General features: G+C 38.7%; 1 protein-coding gene across 16 annotated transcripts in view; it reads left to right on the top strand.

Annotated features, from left to right (window-relative positions):
* The window catches only part of LOC144655576 (von Willebrand factor D and EGF domain-containing protein-like), a 118,204-nt gene that overhangs the window by 95,654 nt on the left and 2,561 nt on the right, over nt 1–19,989 (top strand). For 2 of the 16 annotated variants that reach the window (XM_078515830.1, XM_078515829.1), the window contains exons 10-30: nt 52–496; nt 1,717–1,988; nt 2,977–3,091; nt 3,724–3,987; nt 4,653–4,767; nt 5,850–6,260; nt 6,863–6,973; nt 9,001–9,111; nt 9,606–9,716; nt 12,206–12,400; nt 13,861–13,974; nt 14,223–14,336; nt 14,483–14,596; nt 15,160–15,273; nt 15,500–15,613; nt 16,052–16,165; nt 16,341–16,454; nt 16,864–17,133; nt 17,779–17,879; nt 19,008–19,066; nt 19,326–19,480. In XM_078515830.1, coding sequence (XP_078371956.1) covers nt 52–496; nt 1,717–1,988; nt 2,977–3,091; nt 3,724–3,987; nt 4,653–4,767; nt 5,850–6,260; nt 6,863–6,973; nt 9,001–9,111; nt 9,606–9,716; nt 12,206–12,400; nt 13,861–13,974; nt 14,223–14,336; nt 14,483–14,596; nt 15,160–15,273; nt 15,500–15,613; nt 16,052–16,165; nt 16,341–16,454; nt 16,864–17,133; nt 17,779–17,879; nt 19,008–19,066; nt 19,326–19,480 — 3,533 coding nt within the window. The remainder of the gene's footprint in view (nt 1–51; nt 497–1,716; nt 1,989–2,976; nt 3,092–3,723; nt 3,988–4,652; nt 4,768–5,849; nt 6,261–6,862; nt 6,974–9,000; nt 9,112–9,605; nt 9,717–12,205; nt 12,401–13,860; nt 13,975–14,222; nt 14,337–14,482; nt 14,597–15,159; nt 15,274–15,499; nt 15,614–16,051; nt 16,166–16,340; nt 16,455–16,863; nt 17,134–17,778; nt 17,880–19,007; nt 19,067–19,325; nt 19,481–19,989) is intronic. The other 14 variants (XM_078515836.1, XM_078515837.1, XM_078515835.1 and 11 more) reach the window with 14 other exon arrangements.

Below are 19,989 nucleotides of genomic sequence, written 5' to 3' on the forward strand. Positions count from 1 at the left end.
AGGAACTCTAAATACACATCGGATGTTAAAAACTGCTTGTTTCTTTCACAGATTTGAACCTGGTGACAGTTACTTCGATAGACTGCCTGATCCAGTAAACGATATTGCTGTAGAATACGATCCACCATGTTCCTGTCATAGAAGAGACGTGAACGGTGAACCAGAATGCGTAACAGAGCTTCCTGTGCACTATCCTAGCGTCCTGGACAGCGAGGGAAATGTGATCATAGACACAAGAGGCACTGGAAGAAAAAGAAGAGACATTCACTACTCAGACGATCTAACAGATGAAGACTTTGAGCTGTTCAAACACTACGTTGAGCCAGTAGTTTCCCATCGCTACAAACGCGAATTGCTAAACAAGCCTACGTTTACAAAAGAAAATGCAACACTTTACTGTATCGAGAGAGTTTTGAACACTGACGCTGGAAAAGAATGCGCCAAACTTGGAGCTAATGTACAGGCAATGGTGAATGCCTGCGCAATAGACCTTGAGGTAAAATACAGTTTGAGAAGCCTTAATATAAGGTGCATAATATAGGCTAATCCATCCCAATTTTTGGCCTAGTTTAAAATAATTTTATTTGGACCCTTCTAAATTATTTTATTATTATTGGTAAACAGGTCACTTACTCAAACAGGATTAAGAATTTTTTACCCTTTTTTGCCCCATGTTATCATAAGAATAAAATATATTAAATCCATTGTGCGATCCATTGCCCTGAGAAATAACAAACATTAGCTAAAATCTCACGATGAAAATGGAAGCCAATTATTAACTTTCTGCAACAAAATGGCTGCGGTCACATCTACGACGTAACTAAAGTTTAACTTTAGTTAGTATCAAGTTACGTGACGTCAAAACTAACTGTAGTTAGTGCTTTCGGTCGACTTTGCGGTCACAGCAATGCAGTTAACTACAGACAGTTTTGATAAGCCTTTGGATAATTTGGAATTAGAATTTATTCAAGACAGCCCTTGTTGTTGATCTGTAACCGGCAAAAGCTGTATCTAGTTGTTTTTATCAGGGGTTCCAAACACCTAAAAACAATAAAGGTCTCAGCACACGTGGGGACATGTCGCAGGGACATATTGCAGCAACATGTAGTAGCGACAAAATCATGTGTTGTTCACACTGAGTTGACATGTAGCAGGGACGATTTTGCGGCAGTTTTGTCCCTGCGACATGTTGCACGGATTTCAATTCGTAAGACTGCGTGCATTATGTCGCAGGGACAAAATGTTGCAAGAATTCGTGTTGCACGCGCTAAAACCTATCAGCACACACGAGGGGATCGGACATGTCGCTGCGACATTTTCTAGTGAGTACGCATTGTGATTTTGTCGCCGCTACATGTCCCGCTACACCTCCTTGCTACATGTCCTATCAGTGTGAACAACACATAATTTTGTCGCCCCTTCATGTAGCTGCGACATGTCCCTGCGTCTTTACCCCACGTGTGCAGAGACCTTAAAAGCATTCCGCCTCCGGGTTTGAAAAGGTCCAAAAAGCCCGGCCTGAATATGGTTTTAACGTGCACATGAACGATTTTCCGGGAAACACCCCCGAAGGTCGACAGTAACCTTAAAGTGCGACGTTAAGCTTCATACCTCGAAATAATGGGGACGAGTAGTTACAATTAAAAGCTTGCAAATTCGGAGGTTGATTGTTAAGGTACAACAGTGTTTACCAAAACTGTCTTATTTATGCCCTAGCTAACTGGCGAAACGTCCTTTGCAATTTCTGCTATTTCTTTGCTTATAAATGAGTGTGGTGGAATCATTGGCAAAAATCTGTCTTCAAATGTTAATGAGGGTGTTGGAGAGAAACCAGCTAATTCTTCTGTACTGATGGACATCGTTAAACTTCTGTGTCCAAACGACTGTACCTTTAATGGGAGATGTGTTAACGGCTCGTGCATTTGTAATAAAGGATACACTGCCAATGACTGTGCAATTTCAACCAAACAGATACCTTCTATATCCATGTAAGTGCTACAGTACTTATAAAGTGTGACTACTCCAACCGAGTTTACCTGACAACATTTTGTGCAAATTGATAAATGAAAACCTTGAGCGTTTCAAAGATTTCCGACAAATTATCACTTTAAGCAAGCTGCACGCTACAGAAGCAGTGAATTAATGGCATTTTTTTTATCGATTTAACACTCAAGCACTATTGGTCAAATTGCAAAGAATTTTATTGGATGGCCTTGGTTGGAGTAGTTTCACTGTTAAATGTGTGATTCCACATGGTTATTGCAAACTTGTATTGTCATGAGAAAACTAAAAAAAACAACAGCATTTTGTATATTCATAATAATGTTAAGGCAGAAACAATAGCGAGATGCGCGAGGGCTAAACATAGAGTACAAATGATTATACCCTCAACGATGCTCAGAAAACATCAGCGTGTTCTGAGGGAAATAGAGGGAATCTGGGCAAAGGTTTCCTTCTAATAGTGTTTCAGTAACACCGGCTGTTTTAGAATGTGTTTTAGGAAAAACGTTCGCCATTCCAATGGTTGGTCAGAGTCTTGTCTAAGTCATGACGTCACTCGCGCGGTTTGCTATTGATTAAAGTTGGTGCCTTTGACTATACATATATACGTGTAGAGATGACACAGTGGTGATCACGCTTGCCGTCAGTGCGAACGCTCGGCTTAGTTTAACTTTGATACTAGTTCTCTTTCTAGCTTCCAGGGGTTTTTCCTGTTCCTCCTTACGCAAAAAAAAAAAAAACAACAACAACAACAACATTTCTGAATTCCAATTCAATCTTCCCTCTAAAAACGGTGAACGATTGGCCACTCCCTTAACATTCCACTGCTACTTCCCATTCCTTCCTCTTTTATTTTATGGAGAAACTTACCTCATGGAGAGATTTGCACAACTTCTTTCATTTTGTCGATATAAAAATGTTTAGGACATATGGTAAGAGCTTTATGAATGTCAGCTGTTGTTATGATCAAATTAGGTTGCAAGGAAATGGTGTGTGTGACAGGCGTCAAAGGCCATGCAGGAAGGTGACGGTAATGGGAAACGGCTTTCTCAATTCGACAAACATTACTTGTCATGTAAAAGAATTCAAGGTAAGCTCTTTGACGAGCTCTTTTGTTTCTTGTAAGCATACCATCCGAAATTAAATGAGCAGTGACAGTACATTTTTTAACTTTGTTTATATATTCAGCAGCTATATGGTGTGGTAACGGTTTTTTCATTGCTGTTTATTTAGCCGTGGTTATCGTTTTCGGAAAAAAGCATAATTATCAGTATAACATAAGAGCTAAATGCTCTTATGTTATGTTAACTGTTATGTTCTAACTGTTACAACACTTATGCTCTCAATTGAGGGTATCTTACAAACAAGCCAGATTTTAGTTCAGTACGGTATTTAACTAAACGTTTCTGCAAACAAAAAGGTCGTGTTTGTTTTGTGTTACTTTTTGAGTATCAGACACATTTCAAACTCTCTTTTCTCATATATAGACCTTTATTTTTATTACGTTTATATTCATTCTATTATTACCCCTTTTTGGCTCGGCCCGCCATGTTGGAAGATTTACACACAATAAGACCGAAAGGAACTCATCAAAATTCGTTCCCTTGTTTTGCAAACGGAAATGAAACGAAGTTCTTGCTTTAATTTTATTTAGTATCGCTAATTATTGTTTATTGCATCAGAGAAAGCAGCCACAACCCACGATAAACGTTATATGTTTAGGTTGTTAATGGCTCTTGGAGGCCAAATTACACAGATCTCCTATTCCCTGGTTTTATGACTGATCTGGTGCTGGTCGACTGTTATTTACCCGAATCACCAGTCGTGCACAGTTACTTCGATGACTTCGTCGAAGGGACTCCAGCTGCTGGACTGATAATATCTGTGTCTAACGATGGTGAACACAGAAGCAAGGAAAATCTTACCTTTATATCGTACGATTCTGGGTGCTTAACCTGCAATGCTTCTTCTGGTTGCTTCCTGAAAGTAAGCACATTAATTTTTATCACCTGTTAACCGTAATTAATTAAAAAAAAGAAACTTTCTTTTTTTTTAGTAAAATATTTCTGTTGCAGGTCGTAATAACTAGACAATAAGTGCTTTAAATAAAACATAAAGCACCCAAAAGTCTATTAATGGTCGTCCATTGTGTTGCTTTTAATCGTTCCAAACTCCGACATCCGTTATTTTGGAACCACTAGTGGGAAAATAATTTACCAAATGTACCAAAATTGCCCAAGTTGACATTTCACAAAGTGCTAAAACGGTTACGTTACTGGTAAAAACATCACTCCAAAATACAAAAGCGATTGGAACGAAAACCCAATATAAACTTTCAAAGCCTTTCTTTTTTTTTAATGTCGCTTAGTGTAACAACCCCTCGCAATGTTTCGGCTCTACAAAAGCTGGAGAAAATCTATGCACAAAATCTCTTTTACAACACGTTAGAATGAAGGAATTTAGATGCCCTTTTAACAGTCCGTGGCACTATTGGCACGATCGCTCATTTAAACAAATAATCCTCAACTTGAGTTCCTTCTTTTGTAACGCAGTTAGAAAATATCGTTCTTAACTTGGTTATGGTGCTTTAAAAAAAGCTTAATCTTCGGTTTTTACGTGTAACGATGCCTTTGTTATTTGCTACACTGTAGAGCAACTCTTGCATCATCAATCGTTACTGTTTCGCTTCAAACGAGGTTAACCCAAACGACTGGTGTTATCAATGTCTTCCCGAAATCAACAAGAACACATGGACGAAACGGCAAGGTAAATTGTAATACTCCTATTGCACTAATGCAATCCCTCGGTGGGAGAAGGGCGAATACATGCAACCCTTTTTTCCTCATCGTCCAAACTCTATGACGTGGAGGGTCCTTTTTTCCTGAATTTTGAAGAAAAATATGCATATCTACTTATAAAGGGCATAATGCTTTCAATGATAATAATAATAATAGGCATCCGTCGGTCAGGTTGACCATGGATAGCATCCTAGTTGTCTGCTTGGCTTGAGCACCGGCGTCTGTGGCTGAAGAGGCCGATGCGGGAATGACAGTCTTTGTTACAGAGACTGCATCTGTACTCTGTCTCTGGTCCGTCGAGGCTGTCGCTTTGTTTTCTGCGGATCCGTCTCTCCGTGGCGGCTTGTGTCAGCTTCTCCTCACCTGATTTGAGGTGTTTAGTCAAAGCTTCTTTCCACTTGAGCCGGTCGGCTGCTAGGCTCTCCTAGGACTCTGTGTTGATGTCTACAGCCTTCATGTCGCGCTTCACGACGTCGCGGTATCGCAGCTGTGGACGCCCGATGGATCTTTTTCCACAGGCCAGCTCTCCGTACAGGAGGTCTTTTGGGGTGCGGCCATCTGGCATGCGGTGGACTTGGCCTAGCCAGCGGAGTCTACGCTGTCTGAGCAGTGTGAATATGCTGGGCAGACCTGCGCGAGACAGGACGTCAGTGTTGGGCACCTTGTCTTGCCACGATATTCCCAGGATGCGGCGGAGGCTTCTCATGTGGAAGGTGTTCAGGCGCCTTTCTTGCCTGGCATATGTGGTCCATGTCTCGCTGCCGTATAGCAGTGTGCTGATGACGCAGGCGTTGTACACTGCCATCTTGGTCTTTGTAGGGTTTATATTGGTAACAATCTTTATCTTCCCTTTAATTTAACTCGTTCCTGTACTTCACAAAAAAACCCGCGAAACTGACAGTAAATATTTTATTTAAAAATAGGTAGGTTTTTTTTCAGCAATGTGGACTATAATATCGCAATTTAAAGGGAAACAAAATAGGTGTTTTAGAAAAATATATATATCTTATCATAAAAGACCATAATATTTCATTATTCTAAATTTTGCAGGCAATCTCCCACCTCAATTTGCACTTACCACCAATTACTATGCCATTTTTCAAGAAAACCTCGAGCTGACAATTGACGTTTCAGATCAAGAAGGCATGCCTGTCACAGTTTCGTTAATGAATGGAGGCCAAAGCGAAGCTGCAATGAGAGACAACGTTTTAGTGTGGACCGCCACTAACGATACAACGACTATGTTCTCTCTAAAAGCCACGGATGCATGTCAGGCCTTTTCTACGCTTAATATCACCATTTCCTTAGTTATCTGTCCGTGTCAAAATAATGGAAGCTGTGTGGCTCATCCAAACAAGCCCAGGGGATCAGGGTACTATGAATGCAACTGTGTACCTGGATTTACTGGAGACCAGTGTGAGACAAACATTGACGAGTGTCAATCTTATCCATGTTTAAGAGGTAACAACTCTGGATATGTCCACTTTGCTTATTACTAAACACTTCACCCAAGTGATTGTCTCAAAGTATAAAAAAACTTATCCTATCATAACGGTGTTTCATACCTCAGATATTAGGTACTGAAAGAGTACTGTTGGCTACATGTAACTTACTCCAGTGCCATATTTCGGAACTGAGAATGTATTGCTGACGAGTAGATGTCGTCTGTTCACGCTTTTCCTTTTTTGATCCAGATAATCATTTGTTCGATTCATTTTGGTTTGGTGACTGAACAATTCTGAAAAATCCGAAGGCGACCTTTCATAGTTTAGCTTTTTTTGCTTTTTGTGTTTGTTTGTTTGTTTGTTTGTTTGTTTATCAAACACCCTTAAATATATTTTTTGAGCATTAAAAAGAACTTTCCAGATACCTGCAGTAAAATCTCACGTGGTTTCATTTCCACTATGTGTATCGAGTTGGAGAGGTAGTTGTTGCTCGGCTGATTTAGTTTACAGTTCTGGAATTGGCTACTTTACTTTCCAATCATATTTTTTGCTTTGTTTTTCTTCTGTTTTTGCTATATTTGTTTTAAAGTTCAACTATTCACCTTTTTTCATACAAAGGTGATTGTACTGATGAAATTAACGGCTTCACCTGCAACTGCTATCGAGGATACGTTGGACATAAATGTGACATTAATTATGATGACTGCAGCTCCTCTCCCTGTATTCATGGTCAGTGATCTGCGATATGAGTTTAGCTGTTAGCGTATGAGTAAAAATATATAAATATAATAAAAATATTACATCCCGGCCCGTGTATTTAAAGGTACAATGTCACGGGTTAAAAGTTGTCTGCATCAGTCGTTGCACTAGTGTTCAATCTCTAATTATGTCAGAAACGATACCGAAAGAAGGAAACTCGTTTGAGCCTCCCTAAAAGAAAACAAAAGGTAAACAACCAAATTTCAGTTTTGTTAAGAGAAGATATTTGGATTTATACGTGGTTATGACAGCAAAAGTCTTCTCTCCAGGAGTTCACCACCAATGATTTACCAAGTTAAGTAATCGTTCAAAAGCAATTCTAGAGCCAACAAATACTTTGTCCGAAGAAGTGTTATTTAGTTCCCGATATGACACTCTCATCTCGTGTACTTGAAATAAATCTTTCTTCGTTTGATTTTCAGGGTTCTGTTATGCAACAAGGAATGTTAAGAATGTTATTTCCCAGCCATTAAAAAGCCGCACGCTTTTTCAAATTTCTGCTTACAGAGGGGCTGGGGTTGTTGATAACCAACCCAAAACAAATAGTTATCTTCTGAATACCAAGAAACTTTATGGCTCTAAATTTTATTCGTAGTTCTACTCTTGACAATCTTGTCTCTTGACACTCTTGTCAACATTAAACTGTGTTTTTTTCTTTCGTTGGCCTTCTCAGTTAGCTAGCATTTCATTTTTTTTTTCTTTGAACCTTGCGCTTACTCGGATCGGTTCCAATCAATGGCTTAAACATACTCGGACACAATACTTATTTTCTACGGTTATCACTCCCGGGGGAGGGGGATACTTTTTTAAAACGTAGAGGCTCGTCAATTAAGTCCAAACCGTTACCATAAATGATTTGACAGTAAAGGAAACTCCTTCATATGCCTTCGATACTGTGAAAATGGCACCCCTTTAGCAAACCTACATAAAGGATATAACATCTCTTTTCTTAAATTTTAAATTAAAAATAAATTAAAGATAAAAAAATGACTGAAAATGTCTGCCAAATGACAGTTTTCTGTTGTGGAGGCTCCCGTATACGCTCCTAGCCCCTTTACTTACCCCGGGTATCGAAAAGAAATATTTGGTTAGTCCCCAGCGAATTGCACAATGTAAAACAAAACAATGAAGCATTGAAGGAAAAAAAACATTGCATGTATGCATTGTCGTCGAAACATGAGTGCTGAGATTCCCTTTTTGGAAGTACAAGGAAGTAAAAGAATGTTTAAAGAGTTGAACGTTAAATTAAAAAAAAAAGAATCACATTTTTGCTGTTTTCTACGAATCTCAGCATTTTCTACGATTTAAGGCGGTCATGTAAAATGCGACTTTTGGTCTTCCGTTATCCTTTAATATCAGATGTATTAAAATTGAAAAAGTTCTCCCGATTTTAACCCTATTCAGACCGGGGGGGGGGGGCTTTTGAGGCCCGCGCTGACTTTGAACTTTTATAACTTTTTTAAGATTTAACCAAACGCTGCCAAACTTTCTGAGTTTTCCTAAAATTTATCTGGCAACAAATTGGTAGGGTTGGATGATGTGTCAGGAACTTGACATCACCATGGTAACGGCATTTTGACAGGCATGTTTTCCCAAATTTGTAATTTTGCGTGTTTCTGTTAATAAAAATCAACTCAAATGGCATTATTTTTACATTTTTACGGGTTTAAAGCACATTTTTATTCATTTTTTGTACTTTGCAATGATTTTGGGTGGTTTTCTGGCATTTTGGAAAAATTTTGAAATCCAAGATGGCGGATCCAAGATGGCGGCTGTTTTGACATCATGATGTAATTGTCACGTGATGTGACGTCACCATCCCACGTGACGTATACCAAAAGAAAGAGTTTCGGTCGTACAATACATCCTATAAGTTTCATGGTGATTGCTTAAATATTCTGGAAGTTACATAGGGGAGGCTTCCGAAGCCCCCCCCCCCCCCCCGGTCTGAGAAGGTCCAAAAAAGCCCGGTCTGAATAGGGTTAATTCTGTTATAGGCAACTGCACCGACTACGTAGGTGCATATAGATGCACTTGTGAACGTGGATACACTGGAAAGAATTGCACTGTTAACATTGATGACTGTCAGTCATCACCTTGCAAAAATGGTTGGTAAAATGCGTTTTACTTTTTTTTATTATAGTAAGTTAAAATGAAACGTGGAGTGTTACTTTCAAGGAATTTATCTTTAGAACTCCTTCATTCTAAATACAAGGAAGTTACACTTGTACCGCACACGTACAACAAATCGGGAAAAGAACTACTCTTCGGGGTGGGGAAGGAGGGGGTGTGGCTTGGCCCCTCACCTTTTTTAATTTATACTATTTATGACAGAAAAGATACCCTCAGTTTTTCTTTCGGTTCTTTGTATTTATCATCATGCTATTTCTTAACTCCTTCGCCAGCGGTCGTTCTTTTTGCTAACACAGAATCTGATGGGAATACCAGGGAGTGTTAGTAATTGAGTTTAAGTGCAGTTATTCGTTCAGGTCCCAGAATTGTAACCAGTGAAACCTTCCTCGCATTGACATGTGTAGTTATTAAGGTGATCAACACATGCTCCTGTAGAAAATTAAGCAAATGTTATGTTACACAATGGTAGGAACATGCCTGGACAGAATCAATAACTTTACCTGCAACTGCCAAACCGGTTTTACGGGAATGAAATGCGAAGAGAACATAGACGACTGCCTTCCAGTCCCTTGTGGGAACGGTATGGAGAATCATTCACTCACCCCATTCTATCATCACACCACATTTCTTGATGCATTGTAAAAGGGTATAGTTTTTAACAAGCGAATTCTATTTTCATATTTCGATAACTTATGTTTTATACTACACCATCCTCGGAGACCCAGGGGCAGTTAGTGGGGGCGACGGGCAGCTTATCGGGACAACGGGATTTTCGGGCGAAAGTTTGAGAGCGTAACAGCCCCTGGGCACTTTGTCTTACCGAACCAGTTCCAGAAGCGTTTGAACTCCTTCCTCTTGATTGGCCACAAAAATATTTTTGTGGCCAATCAGCGAGGTTGACCAGAAGAGCGACTCTGATGTCTTTTTACACGAAGTTGTTTTCCTCATAGACTTGTCGTGGATGCTCTGCCCATCAATCGGATGCTATTACATGGAGAGTCTCAGAAAAAAATAAGCCTTAGACGACTGCCAGTTCTACACTGTTAGTTGCGCGCTTTTTAATAGTTATTCGAGTAAACAACAACTCTTATTATTTTTCTCGGTCGTTGCCCGACTTCTGGAACTTGCCACGGTCTGGGTACTTCACTGCACGGGCCACGCGTTAGCGAAGATATCGCTGTCGTCACCTATTGTTATTTTGTTGCCAGCTTGACAGTTAAAACAAAGGGTTTTTGTTTAATTTGTTGCATATTTAAATAACAAAAACAAAACTTATAAACAAGAGGTGCTCGCGTATAGCTTTAAAAACTTTTGGTTTCCTTGCGCTATGCTACATTTAAAATATTCCCAGGCCTCGTTGTTTTGTTTTTGTTTTGCTTTTTTATCTGAGACCCACGTAGTATCATCTGATGGACGTGCTTAACAACAACGACGAGTATATGAGGAAAACAACTTCGTGTAAGAAGACATCAGAGTCGCTCTTCTGGTCAACCTCGCTGATTGGCCACAAAAATATTTTTGTGGCCAATCAAGAGGAAGGAGTTCAAACGCTTCTGGAACTGGTTCGGTAAGACAAAGTGCCCAGGGGCTGTTACGCTCTATGTTGTAAACTTTCGCCCGAAAAACCCGTTGTCCCGATAAGCTGCCCGTCGCCCCCACTAACTGCCCCTGGGTCTCCGAGGATGATACTACACGAGTCTTCGTGATTTTGAGAAAAAAAAAAAAAACATTTTAGTCAAACAGGCACTTAAACATTATACATGCTCATAAATTTTCATGAATTCCGCCCACCTTACCTAAACTTATAAAGTACATTGCCAGGGCTAAGCTCTGTTTGCTGGAGACCACAAAAAATGATACCGTAATTTTGCCTTATTTTGGACACAATCGTGGCCGTTCATTTGATAACAACTACACCAAATAACGTAATATCTAGAAATCGAGATTCATTCCCTGCAAAAGTGAGGGCCAATCCACCGCCCGAAACAAGTGCAGCCCAATTATATATTTTTTATTTTATTTATGCTACCCCTCCCTTCTACCAAACTATACGTTAACCCTATTCAGACCGGGCTTTTTTAGACTTTCTATGACCGGGGTGGGGGGGGGGAGGGGCTTCGGAAGCCCCCAACCCCCATGTAACTTCCAGAATATTTATGTAATCACAATGAAACTTATAGGATGTGTTGTATGTCCAAACATCTTTCTTTTGGTATACGTCACGTTGGATGGTGAAGTCACATCATGTGACAATTACATCATGATGTCAAAACAGCCGCCATCTTCGATCCGCCATCTTGGATTTCAAATTTTTTTCCAAAATACCAGAAAACCACCCAAAATTACTTCAAAAAAATTACTTCAAAAATACAAATGTGCTTTAAAACCGTAAAAATGTAAAAAATAATTCCATTAAAGTTAATTTTTATTAACAGAAACACGCAAAATTACAAATTTGGGAAAACATGCCTGTCAAAATGCCGTTGCCATGGCGATGTCAAGTTTCTGACACATCATCCAACCCTACGAAATCATTGCCAGATAAATTTTAGGAAAACTCAGAAAGTTTGGCAGCGTTTGGTTGAATCTTGAAAAAGTTATAAGAGTTCAAAGTCACCGCGGGCCTCAACCCCCGCCCACCCCCCCCGGTCTGAATAGGTTGAAGAGTTAGTAGGGCGGGAAAAACCTTTTGATATTGAAGGTGGAAAAAACGACGCCAGAAACTTGGCCTGCTCTGATTTAAATATTCATTTTTGGTCATTTGTAGAGGTATTAGTCTGACCTCCGCTAGTAAGTAAGACATAATCATTTATTCCCTGCGTTTATAAATTTCCTTTTTTACTGGTCTGTTATTTTTTCTATTGCCTTAGCTCTCTTCTATTTTTGCTAACTACATTAACTATTTATCACGCGAAATTGTCCTGTTCTTAAACTTCAACAAAATTTAGGCCCCCTAACACCCTATGCTAATTTACGGCAACCTTTATCAGATGCATATTCCTAATCGATTTTATAATTAATTAATTGACTAATTTAATATTCATTTACACATTTATTTTTGGAATTTAGGAACATGCACAGATCTCGTAAATAATTACACCTGCAACTGCTACGCTGGCTTTACTGGTCCAAACTGTGATATATTCATCCAAACATGTAGCAAAGGGTCCTGCTTTCCAAATGTGACTTGCTTTGAAAATGGCCAAAGGATCACTTGTGGGCCATGTCCTTTTGGATTTACTGGCGATGGAAAGATTTGCGAAGGTATGCTTTATAGTTAATATAAAAAGTGAAGTATTGGTGCAAGCAGCCTTGCCTATTACGAAACATCGAATTTGTGACCGTGTTTATTGCTGAATCGCGTTCATTGGTCGAAAGCAATTTTACGATAATTATAACCTAAAATAAGGTTTTTCATTTACTCTTTAGTTTTAGTTTCAATTGAGAAGATATATCAAACACTCGGGACAGTGTTTCATGAGCTATCCAAACAACTCTCTTCTCGGTATTTATATGGATATCCGGATGAAACTTTTTCTCTCGTGTTTAATTTATTACAAAAAATAATGCCATAAATGCAAGTCTTTCTTTATGCACTTTTATAGCAGCATCCCCGTATCATTATTGCTGTTTTGTTTATTTTTGTTAACCCTCGGACGTACAAGCAAACCCTCATACCCCCACCTTCGTTCAAAAAGGGGAGGGAGGGGTGGATGGAACCCCTCCCCAGAGTTTTAGTTATATTAAAGGAAGCGAAATAATTTTGAACTGTGAAGAAAGCCCTTAGCTTACTCTACAGGATGACATAATTTTAATTGGCTGTCACGTCATTAGAGCCGCCATCTTCTTTGATCCGTTTTCTTGGACTTAAACTTCAACATTTTCTTATAAAACACATAATTATATAGCTGTCAGTAAATCCTATATTGTCAGCACAGCTATTTTCTTTTATTTTTGAGAACTGTCCAATTTGGGACTAAATTTGGATAGTTTCAATTAGGACTTTCGATTCAGGTAAAATGCACCAACTGTTCAATTTAAGAAAAATTGGACAGTTTTGATTCAGCCAATCAAATCGAAGAAAAAACAACATGTGACGGATATTAGCCAATTAGCACAAAGCATAGCGTCAGCCCTGTAAACTTCTCATTGTTTGTCGACAATGGTGGAATTTTATAAGGCAATTTTACTACGTTTTTCAATTCTTTTTGAGCTTTTTAGCAATAGAAACAAAATAGAGAATTTTTCTACGTTGTCAGAAGAGGAGCCAGCTACACTAAGAAGCTAAAACCAAGAGCAAATCACCTTCAATAGTACAAAACTTGGGTAAACGTACTAAGTGCAGCGAAGCGAAGCAAAAAATCTTAAAGATATCCATCACCATGAGCTAGATGCAATTCTTTGTCGTTTTTTTGCTGAAATTCAAAAAGAAAAGACGGCGACGAATATGAACGAGATAGTGGAGAGGAGTATGTCAGACATGTCAGATTCAAGAGGTTACTCTTTAATTAACTGTCAGGTAGGGTTTCTGACTAACAGACTTTTGGCTTGCTGTTGTTGCTGTCGTTGTTGTTGTCGTCAGTTGCGGGTAACTATGCAACCCAAGTCAATAAAATATGGTCAATAATTGAAATCAAATAGGTATTAATAGTCAAGAATGGTCACACGTTTGATATAGTTATCACAATTTTATCTTTAGTTAATATAATATTTTCCTTTTGCAGACGTTGACGACTGTGTAAACCACAAATGCAGAAATGGTGGATCATGTGAAGATGGTGTCAATAGTTACTCCTGTACCTGCATGATGGGGTTTACCGGGGATCACTGTGAGACAGGTATTATGGTTGCGGTTATTTAGTGATGGATCGATTGGTTGATTTGGTCGTGTAGACGTCCAGGAAGCTGCAAAATGTACTCTGTGTTTGTAACTCATGCCCCGAGGCCTATTTGAAGCCAACCAATAATGATATCGCACTTATGTCTTCATTTAATCTATTATCTTCTTTTTTTTAGAGATTTGATGTAGACGTTTGATATAGTTACCGCATTTGTATTTGTCTGATGTCATGTCCTTTTCTTGTAGACATTGATGACTGTGTCAATCACACATGCAGTAATGGTGGATCGTGTGAAGATGGTGTCAACAGTTACAATTGTAACTGCATAGTGGGGTTTACTGGAGATCACTGCGAAACAGGTAGCCTTTCGTCTTCGTTGTTGATTTTTGTTCTTTAAGTTAAGGATTTGTTTGAAAATAATATCCATAGTCTTATTTCCACAGATCAATTTTAGTAAAGTTAACTCACTCATGTCTTCCTTTGGTTTATCATCTTTTGTATGCAGACATAGACGACTGTGTTAATCACACATGCAGTAATGGTGGATCATGTGAAGATAGTGTCAACAGTTACTTGTGTAACTGCCTGGTCGGATTTACTGGAGTTTACTGTGAAACAGGTACGTTGTTGTTGTTGTTTTTAATGATGATGATGACGATGATGATGATGATGATGATGATGACGATGACGATAACGATGCTCGTAAGTTTGTTTTGTTTGAAGAGACGTTCATGAAAAAGCCGAAAAGAAAAAAAAATGGCTGAAAATCGTCACGAATGGTGACACATTTGATAGTAGTTATCGCAATTTTATCTTTTTTAATAATTATAATGTCTTCCTGTTGTAAACGTTGACGACTGTGTTAATCACACATGCAGTAATATAATGGTGGATCATGTGATGATGTTGTCAATAGTTACTCCTGTAACTGCATGAACAGATCAATTCCAATCAATCAATCAATCAATCAAACTTTATTTATAGAGGGTTACACGTGATAGTTTTACAACTAATAAATTTGTGGCCTTCTCTAATGTACTAAAAATTAAGAATTTACTATAAACAATAATCGAAATTAAAATCTAGTTAAAACCTAATTAAAAATCGAAATGTAAGTTAAAAATTTAAAAGCTAAGCTACCCCACTCATGTCTCCAACTGATCTATTATGTTTCGTATGTAGACATTGACGACTGTGTTAATCACACATGCAGTAATGGTGGATCGTGTGTTGATGGTGTCAACAGTTACTCATGTAACTGTCTGCCAGGATTTACTGGAGATCACTGCGAGACAGGTGGCTTGTTATTGTTATTTTTTGTCACTTATGTGACACACGTCAATTGTGGGTCGAAGGTTTGTTTTGAGTGGAAAAAACGTTCGGCGAGGACCCAGACATTTATCATGCTCTAACATATCCCTGTAAAATGATATCCAAGGGCTTGTTAACTATTTGATTCCAGTATAGGTTATGATCGGTTTTTTTTTTTACTTTCACCTGATTTGTACTCTTACGTTTGCAGACATTGACGACTGTGTTAACCACACATGCAGTAATGCTGGAACATGTGTAGATGGTGTCAACACTTACTCCTGTAACTGCCTGGCGGGCTTCACTGGAGATTACTGTGAAACAGGTTTGTCGTTAATATTGTTTTCATTGTTGCTGTTGTTATTGCTTGGTGGCAGTTATTATATAATGCTACGTTTACAGTAAGTGCCTATAGCTGTGGTTTTGCAGGCGCTAATGCGACCATTTTTTTCAACTGCTCACGTCAGATTAGGGCAACAGAGTCGTGCCCGAGTACAAGTTAAGGTGTGATATCTCGCTGCTCCCAGTCCGGAACCTTCATCTTCTACGTTACTCCTGAGTCCTGTTGAAACTTAGTGTCCGAGCACAGCGCCATTTTGTGCCGGTGCATTAAATGCCCCTTGAATGAATGGTCAAAAATGGGTCAGAGATGGGTTGAAATTGCCAAGAGTTGCTTGATCGCAACTTATCACCTCACTAATTGCAGTACAGTTACCGCACATATATCGTCCTATGCATATGAATTGTTATTTTTCGGTTGCAGACATAGACGACTGTGTCAATCACACATGCAGTAATGGCGGATCATGTGTAGATGGTGTCAATAGTTACTCCTGTAATTGCATTGTCGGATTTACTGGCAATTACTGTGAAACAGGTAGCTTGTCGTTGTCGCTTTTTTGTTTCGCTACGTCTGCGAAATACTTGATAAGTTTCAAGTTTGATCGAGTTAGAAGTTAGAAGACGTCTGAGAAATATCACACTGCTTACAACCTCATTATTTATTTCATTTATCTTATTTCTTTCAATTTTTTTACTTGTTGCTGGTACAGACATTGACTATTGTGTTAATCACACATGTTACAACGGTGGGTCGTGTGTTGACGGTATCAGCAGTTACTCATGTAACTGCCCAGCAGGATATACGGGAGCCTATTGTGAGAATGGTAAGTCTGTCAGTTGCTGTTGTTCCTATCGTTTTTATTGCCGAATTTGTTGTATTAGGCATACAGAACGTTTTCCTGACACTTAATCGATGTTTTTTGTCGTTGTTGTTGTTGTTGTTGTTGTATGTCAATTCATCTCGTATCGGTTTACCTGTATCTCATTTTACCCTCACTTCGCATCCGCCTGTCTTCTCTTGATGTGTTGTTGCATGGTTTTTAATAAATTTCGCACCTATTTAGCAAATAGTAGAAATACATAACCAGGTCAATAGTATTGTAGTCTAAGAGGTGTCACCATCACCGGCATCGTCGTCGTCGTCATTACCACCACCACCACAACCATCATCATCATCATCATCACCGCCATTATCGTCTTTTTCATTTTATTTTATGTTATTTTATTTTAAAGGGCTAGCGTCATCTTCAGTATCTACACAGGAAACGACCACAAAATCAACCATGTATGTCAAGGCAAGTACCTCAACCACAATTATTGCTACAATCACGGACCAACTGTTGATAACACCAGTTACAGCAAGCAGCTCATCGCAACAAATAAGTATCACGCCCTCTTTAAAAGAGCCACCCACATCGTCGTCAGCCGTTGGAGATATTCCCACAACCAGCAAGAAGGACAAAACTGCTACTGCTCAACCTACAACTGAACAACCGGAAACAGGTAGCAATGGATTTCTTAATTTACCAGCTCTTTCGGACACAAGCAACAAATTAATCCCCCCCCCCCCCCCCATTTACTTTTATACAAATTTGGCTACAAACATAGCATGATTGAGGATTTTGACTCGGGACGACCGAGAACAATTTCAGTAAGTGTCAGGATGGAGAGAGATTAAATCCGGAACCCCCTGATTACAACATCAGTGCCCTGAGCAACTCGGTCGCGCTGCCTCATCGGCTACTCCGTCTCCGAGTTAAAATCCTCGGTTATGCTTTGTGTATAGGTAACTGGCGTGCCTCCTGCTAGTTGGGATTTTTATCTATGTAATGTTCATTTAAAATATATGTGTATCCTCTGTTTCAGTAGTATACCTGTAAACACTTCTTTTTTTTAATAAAAGACTCTTAAACTCTCTCTCTCTAAATTAATCTTTTATCCCCTTATTCGTTCGTTCGTTCGTTCGTTCGTTCGTTCGTTCACTCGGCCATTTGCTAGTTCTTTTGCGTTTTCTGTCTTATTGATTGGTTGTTTTTTTTTTATCTATAAATAACTGTTTTTTTTTTTTTAATTTCCCCCCACTCTTACCGTGCCGATCTTTAAAAAGTGGCTAGTTCTCTTAATTGCAGAAATGTATTTATATTCTAGAGCTTGTCGTTCAGTTACGTATCCAGCGGACATGGAATAAGGATCTGGAGAATAAAAACAGTCAAGCTTATAAAGAGTTGTCGTCTATCATTGAAATACAGGTAACAATATACAAAAATGCATAGGATAGAATATTTATCGCAACCTGTTTTCCCAGGACTTTGCTTAGCCACTGATTTAGTTACAAAATACCGTCGGAATGAACATGTACCTACAGGAACGAATTTGATTAAAAAACAAAAGCTCTATATTTGTCATTCAGACGGATAATTTCGTACGGTTGACCTAAACCATCAATTTTGATAATTGAAAACATAGACGCACACAAAAAACTCGCACACAAAAATCGCAGGATATAAGCGTTTTATCGATTGTCTACTTGTCTTAATAGAGTCTTAATAGGAATCGCTGTGTGATTTCTTTAACCCCAGTTGAGATTCTTAATGATGTGGACCTCGTTAATAATTACGGTTATAAATGGTTATATAACATATATATATCGAGTATATTCAAGGTCTTTTTTCATCACAGAAATCGTAAACAATTATTCCAAACGCGCTTGTTGGATTTGAGATGGTAAATAGCCAACAAGGCACGTAGCGCCTAGCTCGCGATTAGTATTTCATATTCAACAAGCGCGATTGGAACAATTGCTTTATTAAAAACTTCCAAATAATTGTAATATTTGTTGTCCCCGGTTGTCCTCGCTGATGCGTACACCTTCCGTATACGTATTTGTGTTCCGGGGTATATGAGCTCAGATATCATGGCCTGTAAACCAATCAAAACTCGGGAATTACACTATACTATAGCTATAGTAGTTTTTAACCAATACTCGTCGTTGGCGCACATTATTTCAGTTTTGTGAAACGGAAAAATTAGTTCATTTGGTAAAACTACATATTGTAATAAAGCAAATGTTCACAGTGCAACCTGTGCAACCAATCAAAAATCGAAAATAAAAATCCAAGATTGTTCTTTGATGTTAGCCTTTTGAGCAGACAATTTGAATTGGTTACCGATCAAATTCCAACTTCTTTTACTTGCATGTTGCAAAATTAATAACAAGCGTTTCTGACGCATTTTCCAATGAGTAACACAACGTTTGATGATTTAGCACGATACTATGACATCATCATCGTCATCATCATCATCATTAGTATTTGTATTATTTTTAATATATGTACCTGAAAAGTTGTGAATGTTGACTATTGTTATTTGACTTACAGATCACAAAACAGTATTCCAATGACGATAACTTTATTGGAGTGAAAATCTTATCATTTCGGTAAGAGAATTTGAGATTAACAAAAAAATATGCTATATACAGGCTATAGCCCAATAACGTAACTAGTATTTAGCTACAATGGATGATTTTCCTTTGGTCGGTCGGTCAGTCGGTCGGAGTCAGTCAGTCAGTCAGTCAGTCAGTCAGTCAGTTCGTATGTTGGGTGTTGGGTTGTTGGTTCGTTAACCTGCAAACAAGTTATTGGGATTTGTTAAGAATAAGGTTTTTGGCAAGTTATTAACATTTCTTATGTTTTTAGGCCTGGAAGTGTTGTAGCAGAATTTCAGCTGATGTTCAAAAACAAGCTGGAAGACGAGGAAGCCTTGGCGCCTTTGAAAAAGGCTGCAGAGGATGGCGAAATGGGTCCTCTTAGCGTCGATCCTGGATCGCTGAAAATTATAAAGGAAGATGAAGGTTATTGCAAGTCGCAAGAGAAAGACTCCAATAACGAGATTAAATTCCCCTTTATGCTTTCATTCTTATACTCCGGTGCCTTTAGCAACCGATAGGTCGATACATGTTTTTAATCAAAGGCGCTTTGTTAGCCCACTCGTGAAAAAGAATACTAAATGTATTGGTGTAGAGCTATGAAATGATTCTGTCTTTTTGTGAGCGGCATGTTAGTAAAGAAGTTGTTTGAAGGGAGATATGATCACGTTGGTTCCTTGTGTTTAAAGCGGACGCGGGTAATCCATTCAAAAGCCTTTGTTATATAACACTAATTTCTACCACAAAGTGCAAGCTTGCTAACGCGTTGTGTAGTGGCAATGCGTTGGCCCTCCAGTCCAGCGGCCCGGGTTCGATTCTCAGCAGGGACGATTTTTTTTTTTTTTTTTTTTTTTTTTTTTTTTTACGGCAATCTTTTTTACAATTTTATACGACGTCTTTTTTTCTTTCTCCTTTTTTTATGAATCTATTAGTGA

This window comes from Oculina patagonica, chromosome 5 (genome assembly GCF_052425735.1).
Source record: "Oculina patagonica isolate OP01 chromosome 5, crgOcupat, whole genome shotgun sequence".
In the NCBI taxonomy this organism is placed as follows: Eukaryota; Metazoa; Cnidaria; class Anthozoa; order Scleractinia; family Oculinidae; genus Oculina; species Oculina patagonica.